At 42.3% G+C, this 16,954-nt stretch overlaps 4 protein-coding genes across 7 annotated transcripts in view; 2 read left to right on the plus strand and 2 right to left on the minus strand.

The window, feature by feature from the left end:
* The window catches only part of LOC117756595 (probable histone deacetylase 1-B), a 28,102-nt gene extending 21,672 nt beyond the window's left edge, over positions 1–6,430 (minus strand). The window contains exons 1-2 of the mRNA XM_034577161.1: positions 6,419–6,430; positions 5,231–5,234 (exon numbers count right to left, since the gene is read on the minus strand). The gene's annotated coding sequence lies outside the window, so the exon portion shown is untranslated. The remainder of the gene's footprint in view (positions 1–5,230; positions 5,235–6,418) is intronic.
* fam167b (family with sequence similarity 167 member B) lies at positions 1,622–3,768 on the minus strand. Its single transcript, XM_034577166.1, has 2 exons — positions 3,322–3,768; positions 1,622–2,871 (listed from the first exon to the last, which is right to left on the minus strand). The coding sequence occupies exons 1-2, from the start codon at positions 3,634–3,636 to the stop codon at positions 2,608–2,610; spliced, it is 579 nt and encodes a 192-aa protein (XP_034433057.1). The 5' UTR covers positions 3,637–3,768; the 3' UTR covers positions 1,622–2,607.
* zgc:154055 (uncharacterized protein LOC556036 homolog) lies at positions 5,243–11,883 on the plus strand. 2 transcript variants are annotated; one of them, XM_034577156.1, is made up of 11 exons: positions 5,243–5,787; positions 6,255–6,311; positions 6,663–6,771; positions 6,896–7,021; positions 8,527–8,700; positions 8,788–9,005; positions 9,166–9,327; positions 9,527–9,668; positions 10,407–10,627; positions 10,734–10,885; positions 11,646–11,883. In XM_034577156.1, the coding sequence occupies exons 1-11, from the start codon at positions 5,597–5,599 to the stop codon at positions 11,744–11,746; spliced, it is 1,653 nt and encodes a 550-aa protein (XP_034433047.1). In that variant the 5' UTR covers positions 5,243–5,596; the 3' UTR covers positions 11,747–11,883. The 2 variants fall into 2 exon arrangements, with proteins under 2 accessions (XP_034433047.1, XP_034433048.1); XM_034577157.1 differs by lacking the exon at positions 6,255–6,311 and having other exon boundaries at positions 5,244–5,787.
* A 29-nt stretch (positions 11,884–11,912) lies between these two features.
* tdh2 (L-threonine dehydrogenase 2) lies at positions 11,913–16,382 on the plus strand. Of its 3 annotated transcripts, XM_034577164.1 has the most exons (8): positions 12,011–12,759; positions 13,410–13,452; positions 13,529–13,599; positions 13,693–13,842; positions 13,926–14,098; positions 14,195–14,285; positions 14,434–14,703; positions 15,333–16,382. In XM_034577164.1, the coding sequence occupies exons 1-8, from the start codon at positions 12,567–12,569 to the stop codon at positions 15,476–15,478; spliced, it is 1,137 nt and encodes a 378-aa protein (XP_034433055.1). In that variant the 5' UTR covers positions 12,011–12,566; the 3' UTR covers positions 15,479–16,382. The 3 variants fall into 3 exon arrangements, with proteins under 3 accessions (XP_034433053.1, XP_034433055.1, XP_034433054.1); XM_034577162.1 differs by having other exon boundaries at positions 11,913–12,759; positions 13,529–13,842; XM_034577163.1 differs by having other exon boundaries at positions 13,529–13,842; positions 15,336–16,382.
* Positions 16,383–16,954: the final 572 nt, after the last annotated feature.

The following is a 16,954-nucleotide window of genomic DNA, read 5'->3' on the forward strand; positions in this document are numbered from 1 at the left end:
ATGATCATATCAACAGTCCCACTCGTGCTCTCATTTCGCACAAAGACCACACTCTTGCCAAGGCATATTTGGTTTCTTGTTCGACTAATTATCACTCAACAATGTCTGTGGTTCTGCACATCCCTCCAGGGCCCCATTCATATGTGTGGATATTACACCAGGTCATGAAAGTCTCGTGGAGGGAAAGAAGAGTCTATTGTGCATGGGTAGCTCTGGGACCCAGGTTGGATGACATGAGGAGGACCTGATGGAGCATCTGGTGACATTTGGCCAAGATAAGACTCATAGTAGAATGTGCTCAGTCAGATTCACAGAATCTGTCCCAACTGGTACTTTTCAACCATATAATGACGTATATTTTAAAGCAAGATGATGCAACCTTTTACCATAACAGATTTCATATTAGTTTGATGGTTTTCTTACTTGGAATGGGGACAATGGTGGAGCTTTCACCCTGAACACCTGTTCTTGCTCCATGTAACTTTGGTGAGCAGAGACTGATCAACACAGAACTGACTGATAGTCACAGGTTAAATTGCCAAAATCAGCAAGTTCAAGAATACTGCCGATCTGTAGATCAGTTAAAAAGACTGTCATTAAAAACAAAGTTTGGTGTATTTGTTACAGCAGCAGCTCTTCTGGTTCAGGAAGCTGGGGATCCTGAGGAATATCTACCGCTCAGTTGTGTTTCAGTTCAGTGAGTGGGACTACACAGTCAGAGCTTGTGTCAACAGATTGATACGCTTTGTTTTTTACATACAGGTAAATTCCTTAATTGTATACGATATCTAACTTTGACCTCAAGGGGTCTCTCAATCAAAACAACAACAAAAAACCTAGTGTGATGATGTCATGAAGCAGTGTGGAATCATGGGAATGTTGTCACTACCATTTCTAAAAATCCAGGAGAAGTCAATGTGTGAACACAGCAGGGGATCCCCCACCGAATTCACTGCAAACAAGTGGGGGGTTGACGCTTATAACGTGCGACAGACGCAAAAATGAAAAAAAGAAAAAGAAAACAAATGTCACCTGGTGAAAAAGCAGTGACACACACACAGAAGACACAGACAAAGATGTCAAGATAGTTTGTGGTGATAAGAGTTGACGACGGTGACAGGCAAACCAACGGGTTGGGTGGCAATGCACCTTGAAGTTGGTTGCCACCCACCAGTAAACCAAACGAAGAAGAAGAAGAAGAAGAAGAAGAAGAAGAAGAAGAAGAAGAAGAAGAAGAAGAAGAAGAAGAAGAAGAAGAAAGAAAATGGTAAAGAATATATGATGTACATTAAAAGGCAACCAAAATGAAACGTCCTGGTACCTTGAATAAAAATTGTGATTTCTTTGAGTTTGAATATTGTCGGAGTTCATAACTCAACAAAATATATGGCATAGGTCTCATATTTTAATGAAGAATTGTTGCATCGGACATGGAGCTTAACGGAAATAGTCACCACGTGTGGCTGCAGGGGGCGCTGCTCTTAAGTAAAAGTTACATTGTGCTGCTTTAAACTTCAGTGTATGGGTATGTCAATATAATACAATTGCACAGATACAACAGACAGACATAGTAAAGTGTGTTTAATATTGTATTGCATTTGCAAGAGAATGGCAGTTTACATTTTAAGGCATTTTTCTTTTATTCTCATTTGTCTCATATACACATTAATTTTACAGTAGCATGATTTCACAACATCAATAAGAAAATGTTAGTATGTTTTTCTACATTCAAAACCACTATAAACAAGTAAAATATCACTAAAGAATAACCATTTTATTCTTCTTACTTGTTATATAATAAACTATTTAACTTGCCCACTGCGTAACTCAATGCAGACTATATTTGGTCACTGTCCAGCCATTCGTAGCTTACAATCTGTGCTCTGCAGCATCTGGACGTTGTAATGGAAAACAAAATGCATCACATGTGGCCTCCTGGGTTGTGTCACTGCAGTGGTGGGCGTATTGGGGATATTTTTAGTGTGTGTGAAGAATGGGTGTAAAAATGCTGGAGTGTGACCTCCCGCCTCCTCTGAGAATACTGGTAAATGGACAGTGCACTGACGGATCAGCAGCTGGAATATGTTGCTTAGAGTGAAAACTGTTGCTGGAGAGCGTTTTTTTTTTAACTGTGCCAAGACCAGATTGGAGCAGAAATGCCACCTTCATACCTTTTATTTCAGTCAAAAATATCCCTAGTGATCTAAACTATATCACAGTATGGCTTGTTTTTTGTAACCTTTACACTTCATACCAGCTCCTAGGTTTTATTTGTCTACTTTGGTTCATGTAGCATTGTGCAAACAACAGTCAATAGAGCAGCTCAGGCTCCATCCAGCAGGAAGGTGTGTCAGTATTAAGGAACTGTGCCGCTGCAGGTCTGTACACAGAGGCTTACTCATGCACATCAAGCCATTGTGCACATCAAATGAGTCCCTTTCATTTTCACCCTGCAGTAGCTGGCAGCCTCTCTCCACTCTGGCACCAGAACACCTTCAGAGGAGGAAACAGCCAGAATAATAATAATAATGATAATAATGTGTCTACACAAGCTCAGAGGAGTCAGGGGAGGGGACTGGATGATTCTCAGCAACATTAAGGAAGCTTTCAACACAGTGAGAACCGCCTGGAGTTGATGTTCATCTTGGTGAGGCCCAGGTGCTTCAGCGGGGTGGACAGGGCGAAGGCGGCCTTCATGGGGATGTCACACAGCAGGTCAGACTCCTCTCCGCATTCCTCCAGCTCGTACGTGGCGTCGTCCAGCATCTCCTTGTGGCGGTCACACACCTGCTCCACCTTCAGCCGGTGGATCTCCCCACGCAGGCTGATGAGCTGGCGGGCCAAGCGGTTGTCCTGGACTTGCATCTCTCTCTGAGGAGGAGGAGGAGGAGGAGGAGGAAGAGGGAGCAGGGGTGAATGAATGAATGAAGGAGGGAAGAGGTTGGAGATTATGGGGGGGGGGGGGGTTAGACCAGATTAGACCAGCAAGAATGGGGAAGTTTGGATTATTTATAATTTAATCACATTTTATCTTCTTATGTAAGGGTGTTAATCACTGGTGTGTGCAGTATGAGGGTAGCTGCCTGGGGCCTAGGGAGAACAGACATCCATTTGTCTCAAAACTATTTGTTTATGTTCTGAGGACTGCATGAAGTCACTCATGCTTTGCCGTGAATTTAGGTCTGGCATCCATGGAGAGGACATCACTATAGAACTATTTCACAGATATAGGAAAGCTATCATTTTTTTGGTTTAAAATAATTGGAACTCAACAGCCAGACAAAAGTAAAAATAAAATCATCAGGTTCAGTGATCACTCACCAGCTCTTTTCTCAGAAACTCCAAAGCATCATCAATAGTCTCAAAGCCACAGATGTTGCGCACGACCAGTTCTGAGTTCTCATTGCGTAAAAGTACAGGCACGGAGACGGCCTGTCCCCCCGCAGAGTCCGGACTACCAGTTTCCGTGTCCGCTGGGAAGCTTTCCTTCCACGGTCGGCTCTCGACGCGCTCCTGCCACTCCAGATAGGACGGTCTGCGCGTCTGTAACTTCAGCTTCTCCGTCAGCGCCTTCACGCTGTCCAGATCCTCCGCGCGTCCCTCGCAGGACTCCTCTCCAAACTCTTTAAAATCCATCGTGTCAGACAGTGACAGATCACAAGTCACGGGAATCCACGTCGAGTTCAGGTTAAGTTCACTCTTTGGTTTCTCAGCTCGGCGATAAGAGCGCAACAGGTCCTCCTCACCTCCTTTATAGGGAGTGACCGCCCATCCCGCAGGACGCGCAGGCTGCATCATTTATAGGCTTCTCGTGGAAGGAAGCCAGATCTCTTTGACCTTGCAGCAAAGACTGCGTGTCTCTTTGTCACATATTTACTGAAAATGCTAAACAAATTCATAAATTAAAGCAAATACAATTATTTGTGATGTTTGAGTTAACATGTGCGTAAAAACGGTGGTATTCCCTGATTCCACAACATCTGTTTGGCTACTTTTTTTAAACTTTGAGGTACTTTATACCTTATAATCCTTTTGTTTTCACACAAGTCGTAACTTTTAACCTGTAAAGTGCCTTAACTGTGCTTTAAAAGGTGCTATATAGATAAAGTGTATTAGGCTATTATTATTATTGTTATTTTTATTATTATTATGATTATTATTATTATTAGAATATAAAAGTATCATTCGTAAAACGACTGAAAAGTAAAGAAAGTACTGTGAGTCCTATGTTATTTCTGTGTTGATGTGTGTTAGAAGCATTTTAATGCCCTGGTCGATGACAGGGATCTGTTTTGAACTACATTACATTCATCTGTAGTTTAATCTATAACAGAGTTGCACTTTATAATTATTTGTTTCTGTTATGTATATTATGCATAATTAATTGAATTTTTGAAAGCAAATAACTACAATATGGAGGCCCAACTATTTGCACAGTTGAGTTTGCACATTCCCTTTAACCACTGTTATAACTGTCTTCATCATTGACCAGGCAGAAACATTGTGGAGTTAAGAATTAATTTATGCACATGACAATAAAGTATTTGAATCTTTGATTCTGCAACAACTGTCAAATAAAAGTAGTGGCATTAAAAGTACGTTTACAAAAGTATGTATTGACTTAGTGTGTAGAATTTAGTGACATCTAGTGGTGGATTTGTGTGTTGCAGCTGAATACCCCTCACCTCACCATCCCCTTCCAAACATGACAGAGAACCTGTGGTAGCCTTCAGTCGTCATTAAAACTCAAAAGGTGTTAAATTTAACTGTAAAACATGGTGGCCTCCGTAGAGAGGACCCGCTCCTGATGTGAATATAAAGTGTAAATATAAAGGGCAAAGAAAACCATTCTTACAATTTAGATGAAAAACTAGTAAAAACATAACTAGCATTATTTTATATTCAGTTTTTGCCAATTGATCCCTTTCACCTAAATCTTACATACTGAACCTTTAAACAATTTAAATTAACTTCAGAATGCAGAACTCTTCCTTTTTTAAGAATCTTTTACAAGGTTTGTTTCTAGTTCTGCTTCCTGGATCCGTGATTTAAGGTTTCAAACCAACTTTCTATATGTGCGTCTGCTGCCATCTAGTGGTCATTCACTATAATGCAAACCGATCAGTGCTCCCCTCCCTCTCTGCTCCCCCCACAGTGTTCTCAACGTTTTACCAGCTTGTGTGTGTGTGTGTGTGTGTGTTTGTGTGTGTGTGTGTGACACATCAGTGCTGCTGCTGCCTCTCAGGAAACGTGCACTTCCGTTTTTACTCAACCCAAGCAACTCTTTAGTTTCTTCCCCCCTACATCACCAGATCAGTGTCGAGCTCTGCCGCCACCTGAGTTTGAAAAGGTGCAGATAGATTACGTGGTTGAGTATGTTCAAGTAAACATGAATCTATTCATAGCCTCCTTATCGTCAAACAAACAGTGCAGGAGCTGCAGTGCTCCCCAGCAAGCGGTGCGCACAGAGGAGGAGGATGCTTTCTCTTTCATTCTCTCAGGACCTTAGAGGCGAGGAAGTCATTTGAAGTCGGAGGGCTCCATCTGCAGTGAGAGGTTTGGCTCTTTGGGTTTCTCGTTTTTTTGGGGGGAGCTGATGGAGTTTTCTGAGCACATCAAGACCGCCAATGTGGAGGATGTAGTGCTTCGGCAGCCCCTGCACCCGCCGAGCCGAGGCACCCTGTGCGTCACCGGCCACCACCTGCTCTTCTCGGTCAGAGAGGAGGAGGGAGGCTCATCGCGGCAGGTTCTACTGCTCCTCAGGAACATCGATGCCACTGAGAAAAGGTGAGATCACTGCATCTTATCAAGTATGCGGATGTAAAAACAATAGAGGGTAGAGAAGATGGTCATTTGGTTCCACGTTGCAAAAAAGCCCTTGATATACGTAGAATTACTTAATTGAGTCTCTTAGTAAGTGCTTTGTGGATGTTTTAGGACTATTTTATTCTGAGGATGTTTAGAAACCTGTGCATGGTCACATTCAACAATAACCAACATCAGGTCCTTTGTACATTGGACTTGCTTGGGTTTCTTGAAGACTTTTCCAAAGCGTGTCCAGATCTGAAGAAGCCTTTTTGATGAAATGAGAAACACAATCAAGTCTATTTGTACAACTCCCTGTGATACCATGACCTGTATGACTGAGCATCTTCACAGATAAATAACAATAACTAATCAACAACAAGTTTTTGTGCCAGTGAATCAACCAACATCTAATTCATGTTATCCCTCAAATCTTTTTTTTAAACCAGTGTGGAAAATCTTTTTGGCTATTCCAGCCTCTTCTCTAATGCAGGCCGCAGTGAAAGGTTGGACATTTGTGTTGCAGTGTGTTGTCCCTGTCGCTGCCCTTACTGCTCACAAGTGCTGCAGAAGGAAATGTGCCAACAACATTACAGCAACTCTCTTGTCAGACACACACTCACACTGTGGGTTGCTTGCTTTTAACAGTCTGTTGCCGTTAAACCTCATGAAAGCCTAAGCTTCGCTGTAACTGCTTGATAAGTTCTTTGGTCAGTAACAGAGAGTACTAAGGGTTGTGAACTAATTTGTCAGCAGGCTAAAGCTCTGCCTCCCACACATACTTTCTGCACTGCTGTTGAGTGTTGAGTGTGGACATCTTGTTTCCAGGACTCATACGTGTGTATTTGTGTGTGTAGGATAGCTGGATCCTCAGGGACGATTACCATCAAGTGCAAAGATGCGCGAGTGCTCCAGCTTGACATCCCAGGCATGGAGCAGTGTCTCAACATTGCACGCTCTATCGAGGTGTCACAAGTCATCAGATAATCCAAATGAAACCTCAAACATTTCCTCTTTGCCCTTTTTGCTTTGAATCTGATCATCTATTTTGACGTCCTACAATGATCTGTTTCTCTCCAACTCTCTGTAGACCCTGTCCGGCCTGGACTGTGTGTCGGAGATGTATCCTTTCTTTTACAGACCTCCTGATCTCAGCTTGCAGGACCCGTGGGGTCTCTCATCCCCTGAAAAGCACTACAGTCAAATGAAGGAGCTGGTAACCAACATAATAGAACTACGCGTACTTATAAAAATGCTGCTGCTGTGTAGAAATGTCATACCACATGCATAAAATATATAATCACCCACCGGAGTCTCACAGGCAACCTTTCCCAACAATAGTCCAACACCCACATGACAGGAAAATGCCAGGGAAATGGAATGAATGAAAGAAGGAGGTCAACATTCAGGATATCCTTATCGCTTAGTTTTCATTTGTTTTCCCTTAACTCCAGAATGTGTTTAACAGAGAGACATCTTCCTCTGGGAATAGCATGTTGCGATGGTGAAGGGAGTGGACCATGAGGGCAGCATTGTTGATGTATTTTATAGGCACACTGTTCCCAGAACATGGGAGATATTCACGCTTGCATGTCTTTGTCCTTTCAGCCACTTCCACGGGAGTTGGGCGATTTTGTTGAGTTTGCAACTGCAATTTGTGAACTGTGACACATGGTTATTCTTAAAGAAAACATAATATACTGTTAAGATTTGTCAAATGGAGTTTTAAATGAATAGTTTGACATTTTTGAAAAAATTACTTCTACTAAAGTCCCAAAAGATGTTTTTTTATTCATCTTGTTCATCGGTCATCATTTAGGACTTCTGTTTTAGCAGTTTTTTGAGAACAAGATAAATATCTAGTGAGAAAAAGATAATTATCTTGTATCTTGCTTTTATAAGTTGCGTTTATATAACTTTTAAGAGTTTGTTAATTTCTTAAGTATTTGGCTTGAAACATAGGCTCAAACAGTGCCACTGACTTCCCAAACGATGATAGATAAACAAGATATTAGCTTGTGAGCACAAGATAAATAAATATCATATTTCGGGACTTCAAGGGCTCCGTATGATTCATACCTCTTCTCAAGAATTAAACGACAAGCTCAATACCGTCATCAGGTCTGTCCGCTGAATATCAAGCCAAAGCCAGGAAATAGTTACCTTAGCTTAGCATATGGACTAGAAAACAGGAGGAACAACACATTGTGATTTCACAACGTTTATGTGAGGGTCTCAGTTTCAGCACCGTGAGATTCACAGAGACTCAAAGTATAACTATGCCTTTATGTGCTCCTCTGAAGGTCCTGCTTCCCTATTTGAAAAGTTGTTCTGACTGTGGTGTTCTCATGTGTAAGATGTGTGGTGCTTGAGTCTAAAAAGGTTTAAACAAGACCTTGAAACGTCTTTTTAATATCTCCGTCTGTATTTTGTAATGGAAAATGTATCAGCTTTACATAAAAGGTCACCATGATGTATTTTGGTAATTTTAGCTACACCTGATTTCAGATCAGGTTTAGACTTGTGCACCTTCTATATATTGTATTAAGTTTCAGGTCAAATGTCTGAAGTGAAACCCCCTCCCTTGAACACGTCAACAGTTAGAATGTGCAGAGGAACGTGATATATGATGAGTTTTTACAACCACGTACCACTAACCGCAGCTATTTATCCGTGTTCTGTGATCGGTGTTCGTCAACCTTCTCTCTCCTCTGTTCGCAGCAGGATAGGTGGAGACTGAGCACTGTGAACAGAGGATACTCAGTGTGTCCCACCTACCCCCCAGCTGTCATCGTTCCTAAAGAGATAAACGATGACATGCTGCTAAAAGTGGCCAAATTCAGACAGGGAGGACGCTTCCCTGTGCTCTGCTACTACCACAGGAAGAACGGCATGGTGAGACGTTTTTGTGTGTTTCTCCTCTGGTCTGCACGTGCAAACACATTGTGCCAAATAATTCCAACCGAAACCAAAACTTCTCAGGTTATCATGCGCAGCAGTCAGCCGCTGACAGGAGCCAATAGGAAGCGCTGCAGGGAAGACGAGCTCCTCCTCCAGGTTGTGATTGACAACTCAGACAAAGGTTACATTATTGACACCCGCTCTAGTCAGCAGGCTCAGCAGGCCCGGATGATGGGTGGGGGGTTTGAGTCCAAATCGTGCTACAGCGGCTGGAAGAGACTGCACAAGCAGATGGAAAGGTGTGTGTGTGTGTGTGTGTGTGTGTGTGTGTGTGTGTGTGTGTGTGTGTGTGTGTGTGTGTGTGTGTGTGTGTGTGTGCGTGCGCGCACTGTAGAAGCTTTTCACCATGTTATGATTTTGAGCTGTCCCATCAAATGAACCTCTGTCCCTTTAAAACAGGGGTAAAGCCCTCCAGGAGAGTCTCATCAAGCTGGTGGAGGCCTGTGGTGACGGGTCCCACAACATGGACCGCTGGCTGAGTAAGCTGGAGAATTCAAAGTGGCTGTCACATGTCCAGACTGCTCTGTCAACTGCTGGTCTACTGGCAGAGTGTGTGGAGAGGTATGATCTTACACCTCTGCTGTGTTTACACTGGGATTAATGTGTATATTCATATCCTGTTTGCAGACCTGTATATGTGTTTCCATTAAGGACTTGAATACAAATTTGCAGGGGGGTAGTACAATTACTATTATTTTGTTGAAAACAAGATATTCATGTAGAGTTTCTGGACTGTGGTGTGTCTGTTGGTTTTGTCCAGGGACGGTCATTCAGTTCTGGTTCATGGCTCTGAAGGGACAGATTCCACTTTGCTCATCAGCACTCTGGCTCAGCTCATCATGGACCCAAGCTGCCGCACTCTGGAGGGCTTCCTGACTCTGTTGGAAAGAGAGTGGGTGCAGGTGTGTGTCTCTCTCTCTGTGTGTGTGTGTGTGTGTGTGTGTGTGTGTGTGTGTGTGTGTGTGTGAGACATCTAAGTAGCACCTGACATATTTGTTGGTTGTTGTTGGCCTTATTGAGACGGAACGAAGCAGCTGCAATTACTCAAGCTTGAAAAAAAACATTTACTATGTTTTTCAGTGTAAAAACCTCCTTTTTTAGTTGCAGATCATATTCACCTAAGAGCTAAAGCAGTGAAAGGCAGTTAAGCACAGGAAGTGGGGGTGTAACATTACTGTGGAAAACAGAGGAACTAGAATTATCATAATTTTAAGGGACAAATAACCAAGTAACCTTATTTATATCAGTCCATGTGGAGTATCGAGATTCAAGACACAGGAGACATATGGAGAGGGGAAGCAGTTCATGCTTATTGGTTATTGCAGTTGCAGTGTTGAAATACACCGATGCAAGTGTACAAGTTGATCTGTAAGGTAAGTGATCAAAATGAAATTATTTCTATTCTGTGCCCCAAGGTAAACATGAGGCCCTGGCTAAAGGGTAAAAGGGTGACTCTTGCACTAACTGCTCAAATGAAGTCATAAACAATCAGTTTGGAACATAGGACAAGATGGAGAATATCCCTTGTATGTATGTTGAAAAAGGCAGAAAATTAATAAATAGAAAAATGACACGTGACACTGCAGAAATTAGTGTGTTTGTATGTACCCTGTACGTACTGTTTGTGTTTCCTGTCTCAGGCGGGACACCCGTTCCAGCAGCGATGTGCCCACTCGGCCTTCTCCCACGCCCGTCTCCAGCAGGAGTCCCCGCTCTTCCTGCTGCTGCTGGACAGTGTTTGGCAGCTGTGGCGTCAGTTTCCTCTGGCGCTGGGCTTCTCAGAGGCGCTGCTCCTCAGGCTGGCGACCGAGGCCTACGCCTCCGACTACGGCACCTTCCTGTGTAACAGCGATCAGGAGAGGTCAGCTGTACTTCTCCACATATTCTGACACAAAACCTGCTGTGTCATAGTAACCGCTGTCTTCACACGCTTCATGTTACCTGATTCGGATGTCTCCTTGCCGCAGGTGTTCTCTAGAGGTGAAGGAGAAGACTCACTGTTTGTTCCAGGCCCTGCTGAGGCCAAAGGAGAGAGAGCCTTACTCCAACCCCCTGTACGAGCACACTGAGCTGGCAATCTGGCCCTCGGTCCACCCTCAGTCCCTGCAGCTCTGGAGAGGTGAGCTTTGATTGACAGACATAATAAATCCTATCTTTATTAAAGGGTGTGGTCTTTCAGTTTGAGAGCAGGACTTATTGATTTATTAGCACGTTCAGATTTTGTAATGCTTTCACTCAAGACCCTGCGCTCGCAGTCACGTGGCCCCTGCTTGAGCTTTCCTCTGCTTGTGCTCAAACTGTGCCCCTGCTCTCAGTTATTTTGTTGCTTGGACAGATTTTGTGCGCTCCAGCTCTTCTTCCCCTTGTGCTCACACTGCTTCTGTGTCTTCTGTGTCTGCTTTCGGATTTCTCCTCTCCGCTTGTATTATTACTTCTTTAATTTACTTCTGTCTATAGCTTTTCTTCTTTAAGAGTCTTGTATGGGTGGTCCCATATGTACCGCTGCCCTCCATGGCATTATTTACACACTCAGCTAACTCACCCAAAACAATTCCAGGACAATTTAATTTGTCAACACAACACCTGACCTTCTATTGGAAGCTGAAGCACAGGAAATCTGTCCAAGAAACAAAATTTCTCAGTACAAGCGTGTGGTTTTCCTGCTCTCAAACTTAAAGACCCTTAAGGGCCCTTTAATAAAGATTTTAAACAATCCCCATAGAGCTCATAATTCTTTTGAACTGTGTGTTAGCTTAATCAGTTACATTCATTCAATATTGTAGCATCTAATTTAATCACAGTGAGTTCCCTGGTGTTGAATATGTGTTGCTAACTCTGAGGAGTCTTGGTGCTGACTCAAGCTCACGTCTGATCCTTAGGCTTTTTCCTGAGGTGGACCCTACAGACTCGGCACCTGGAAGAGGCTCAGGAGGAAATGAGAAAATTGGTCAATGAGTGGGGGAAGCTGGTGCTCAGCTGACAAACCCCCCGAATAAGCATGAATGTTACAATGTGCAATGCCTTTTGACTGTGGAAATATTTTTCAGAATTCTTAACAACCATTTTATTGTATTTGTTTTCGTATTTTATTTACTCTTTCATAAAACTTTTATAGAAAAAATGAAATGTTGGTGTCATTTGAGGTATTTTAATGCTTTACAAACCTCTAATTTAACATATGTTTTGCATCATTCCAGTGAGGTATTTATTTTCGGACATATATTCACCAATAAATAATATCAATAGAGGGGACACACCTCCCAGTCCTGTTAAGCTCAGCTAAACACTCTTCACAATACAAATCCCTGTGCACAGCAAGTCAGCATGTTTGCCCGCTCGGAGCTTTGCAGGCTGGAGACTGTAGTCCCGTTCAGTCAAGAGCCACCAGCCCGGGTGATTACACAAACGTGGACAAGAACCACATAGCCCAGCATGACTCTCCACACCTGCTTATGTATCCAGTGGTCACTGGGCGAACTGAAACGGTGACCAATCGGATGGGTTGGTGATCTTTTCACTCTAACATTTAAATGCCTCAAAAACTCTTTATCAGCATTTATCTTGTGATTTAGTTTAGTGGAATAGTTTTGGATTGACTGCAACTGCTGGTGTTGGATCAAGAATCATCTGTGTGGGATTTCTGATTTTCTCAGCACACAGGTAATATATCTTTTACATATAATCCATATATAATACTATATACAATTATCTTGTCTATAATTTTATCTTAAGATGTTTATCTGTGATAAATATGGTCTCATGAGATTCTGTTTAACTTTTCTAAAGAACTGCTGCTGGACATGCATCCGGGCGTGCGGGTCAGTGTGCCCACTGTGGCCCTGCTGGGCATGTTTTGCCGAGGTTGCCTGAGCAGGGCGCAGAGTTTGCCCCGTCGCAGCTTCAGCACTTTGCACAAGCGAATGAGCAGGTGGAACAGTCAGGAGACCAGCGGCCCGCTACCTTCTCAGGAACACCCTCGTGTCCTCATCACAGGTTAAACAAATCCACATCTGTCTATCTTTAGCAAATAATGGCAGCTGCTTTCTGACACTCGGGGAAATGTGGACTTTAGCTACCCAAACACTGGGCCCTGGAGGCTGCCATTGTTTTCTACCACTTTCACTGTGCAACCAATGTTTGGCTTCTGTTGGCAACAGAGCTGTTACAGTTCGGGGCAGGATGCCTTGCTCAGAGTCATCTCTGGGGAGCCAAGAACAGCATAAAACACATCCAAGCACATGCTAAGTTTCAAACAACAGGTTACGTGGAAGTACTGGAGGGAAGGTTTCATATGATTCAGGGACATGAGTGGAATACTACGGACACATGCTGTCCATTCTGTCTGTTCGAGTTGTTTTCACTGTGCACCAGCACCAGGACCCCATTTTGACTCATCACAATAGAGTGCATGCAGACAGTGCTAGTCACATAAAAGAGCCAACCCATGAGTGGCAGTGGGTGAGAATAATAGCCTGCTGCCACTTTTTGTCCCATGATAAAGCTTCGGAACAAATGAATGCTTTTTTTTCCTCCAGCTTAAGCATGGTGCGCCAAAAACATTGATATCACTTTCACACCAAACCCCAGGCATATATTCTTTTTTTTCTGCAAAGATAAAATATTAAATGTGTCTCTGTGTACAGGTGGCCTTGGGCAGTTAGGTGTGGGGCTTGCACAATCACTGAGGTGAGATATTTATAAATTCCTGAGATATGGAAGTTTGTAAAAGTTTGAAATTTGACATCTCTTCATTAATGTCTAGAAAACTGTATGGACGAGAGAACGTCATCCTGTCAGACATCAAGAAGCCTCCACCTCATGTTTTCACCAGTGGTATGCAAAATATAAATACGTTTTTATGGCTTTTTGTGTCCTGTTTTCCTTTGTTAATACTTTTAAATGCTCTTCCCTCTCTTTTCCCATCAGGTCCATTCGTATACGCTGATGTGTTGGACTACAAGCACCTTAGAGAAATTATTGTAAATAATCGAATCACTTGGCTCATCCACTACAGTGCTTTGCTCAGTGCTGTGGGCGAGGCTAATGTGGCTTTGGCACGCAAGATCAACATCACAGGTCCACTGGATTGCACACGATATTTACAGGTTCCGCATTTTCAGAAAGATTGTCGTGTTTTAACTCCACTCTGGATGTTCTAGGCCTTCATAACGTGCTGGACTTGGCACTGGAGAACTGCCTGCGCCTCTTTGTCCCCAGCACCATTGGAGCGTTTGGCCCCTCTTCTCCACGTGACCCGGCCCCAGACCTCTGTATCCAAAGACCTCGAACCATTTACGGCGTGTCCAAAGTGCATGGGGAGCTGATGGGGGAGGTGAAATTATTCTAATACACATACAGAGACACTTTTGATGACATGATTGTATATATTGATTTTTCAGATCTCATATTCATGTTAATCATTCTTCAGTATCTCCATCATAAATATGGCCTGGACTTCCGCTGCCTACGTTACCCAGGTGTGATATCAGTCAACAGTCCTCCTGGAGGAGGAACCACAGGTATTGCTCAACTTAACATCCGCATATACCACACTCTGAGAATATACTGTATATATATATATATATACACTGTATATATACACTGTATATGTACAGCAAAGCCAGCTGGATGTTATGGACTAAGCACCCCTGACCTCTTTCTTCACAGACTACGCAGTTCAAATCTTCCACGATGCTCTCAGCACGGGTCACCACGAGTGCTACTTGCGACCTGACACTCGTCTACCCATGATGCACATCTCTGACTGCCACCGTGCCACAGTGGAGTTCATGCAGGCTCCGGGGTGCCAGCTGTCCCTGCGTACCTACAACATAGCTGCCATGAGTTTCACTCCGGAAGAGGTGGCCCAAGAAATACGCAAGCATCTCCCCCACCTCAAGGTCACCTACAACCCCGATTCTGTCCGCCAGACCATCGGTATGACTTAACGCGTGTGGTAAACACCTTAACACAAATCCTGGATGGGATGATAAAGTTATGCAGTATATATAGACTGGGGTAATGTCAAACTATAATGAAACAAATTCAGCTACATGTAAATATATTAAGGGATGTTAATAAGTGACATGTCCTGTTTTGGTTGAATTTTACATGTACTTTGGTATTGAAGAATCACAACGGCATGTTGGGGTTTGTAATTAAAAATCAAAACTTTTAACTTTCATGATAAAAACAGCAACATTACTGGTAAGAAAAAATTTAATCTCTAAGATTTTTAGGGCTCATGCAAGGGCGGATATAGGATTTACATAATAATATATAAAAGCTTTAACAAATTATTGTTAGTTGTGTAAGTGACAAAATAAATGTTTAAGTTGTAAAAAAAATTGAAAAAACAACTATTGACAGTACAGGTGCATTTCAGGGACCAATCAGGTTTCAGCTTGGGCCAGTGCCCCCCTGGCCCTGCCCCTAGATCCATGGGTTCCCTGTCTTTTCTGGTTTTTATCCTGTTTTGTTTTTTAATTAATTGTGGAGTTCATATCATCATCTTCACGTAAACCACAATGAATGGGTTTAATGTGGTCATGTTTGTTACTTTGCAGCAGACAGCTGGCCGGTAAGGTTTGATGACACCAACGCTCGCAGAGACTGGGGCTGGGCACCAGCCTTCGGGCTTGAAGAGCTGGTGTCCGACATGTTGCACTTCATTCGAGACAAGAGGACCAATAAGGGTTTGCCAGTCAGCTAGCAAACCCTGCTCCACAGAGACTGACCAATGCCTACCCCTACACGAACAATACACTATCTCTCACTTCACTTTTCAGAAAGTTGTCAACCACCTATCCTGTGTTTCTCTGGAACATTACAGCAATGAGCCACGGCCTGTTTGTAAGGTGGGAATTCATAGTCAGAAGCCCTCAGAAAACAGTGGACAGTGAGATTTCCCACGCATGCACACACTGACACACATCTCAGTCTTTTTCAGGGAACAATATGCTGTCAAACCTTCTCTCCATCTTTGTTGTTTTTAATTGTGATTGTGGTACCAGCATCACTCAGATGCCAAAGAAAATCATTCGTTTCGTAAGCTTCAGAGATTTCCAAATATCATACAAATCACGTGCATGGACTCAACAGTCTGTTAAATGTCTGTTACAATGTCTAATACAATATGGACCAGTTGCACATTGAAAGTATCAAACCTGTTGTACACTTTGGTTCCACGATCATCTGGAATGGCTGGCTCAGTTAGCTCTGGACTGTAATGACACATCATGTATTCTGGCTGTTTTATAATATCAAGTGAAAATCACACACTGGACACAAACCCACTACCCTTGCTGTGGCATCGAACAGGAAGCCTTTAGTTTACTTTCTTCTGGCCAGCAGTGTGATTTTGGTTATGAATATGCACCAATAAGAAGCCTTATTGACTGTAGATTACTTTTGGAAAACTGTCTAAAAATGCAGTGTTGTTTGAATCAGACTTTGAATAATAAAAAATGTAATTTACCTAAATAGCAGTGATCACTATATATTGCTCAAGGTCACGTATTCAACATGTAGAATATACAAAAATATATATTATGATGGTAACTGGGTGCAATGACTAGTACATGAGTATTTACATTTTAAGGTATTTGATACTTGACTAGTACTTGAATACATTTCCGACAATAACCATATTTTACAATACTACATTCATTACACTATTAACTATAAATACTATATATTATTAAATAGTGCTTATATTCCCCATTTACACTGTACAAACATATTGATTAGGGTGGTTACTGGATATAATTTTGAGATACTGATAAAGCATATATACATTTTTAGCGATTTGATACTTCTATACCACTATATTTGAGACAATAATCATTTAAAATAATTTTTACACCACAACATTAATTACAGCACCATTAATAGCAAATATTTGTAAATGTTTCAAATCATGTATTTTTCATACAGAAATTACAGAAATATAATATTTTTCAGGTGCTAGTACTTTAGAAGTTATATTTTGAGCTATTGGGTACTTCCACTCTACAACATTTTAGGCAATCTTCATGCTTTTTACACCACCACATTTATTACACTACTATAAATACTATATATCATTAGATATTGCTCAACTTAAGGTTTGGAATTTGCAAAAATATTGATTATAGTCTTGACTGGGTGCAATTTTGAGTAGTGGTACTTGAGTATTTACATTTTAAAC

Source organism: Hippoglossus hippoglossus, chromosome 22 (assembly GCF_009819705.1).
Source record: "Hippoglossus hippoglossus isolate fHipHip1 chromosome 22, fHipHip1.pri, whole genome shotgun sequence".
Taxonomy (NCBI): Eukaryota; Metazoa; Chordata; class Actinopteri; order Pleuronectiformes; family Pleuronectidae; genus Hippoglossus; species Hippoglossus hippoglossus.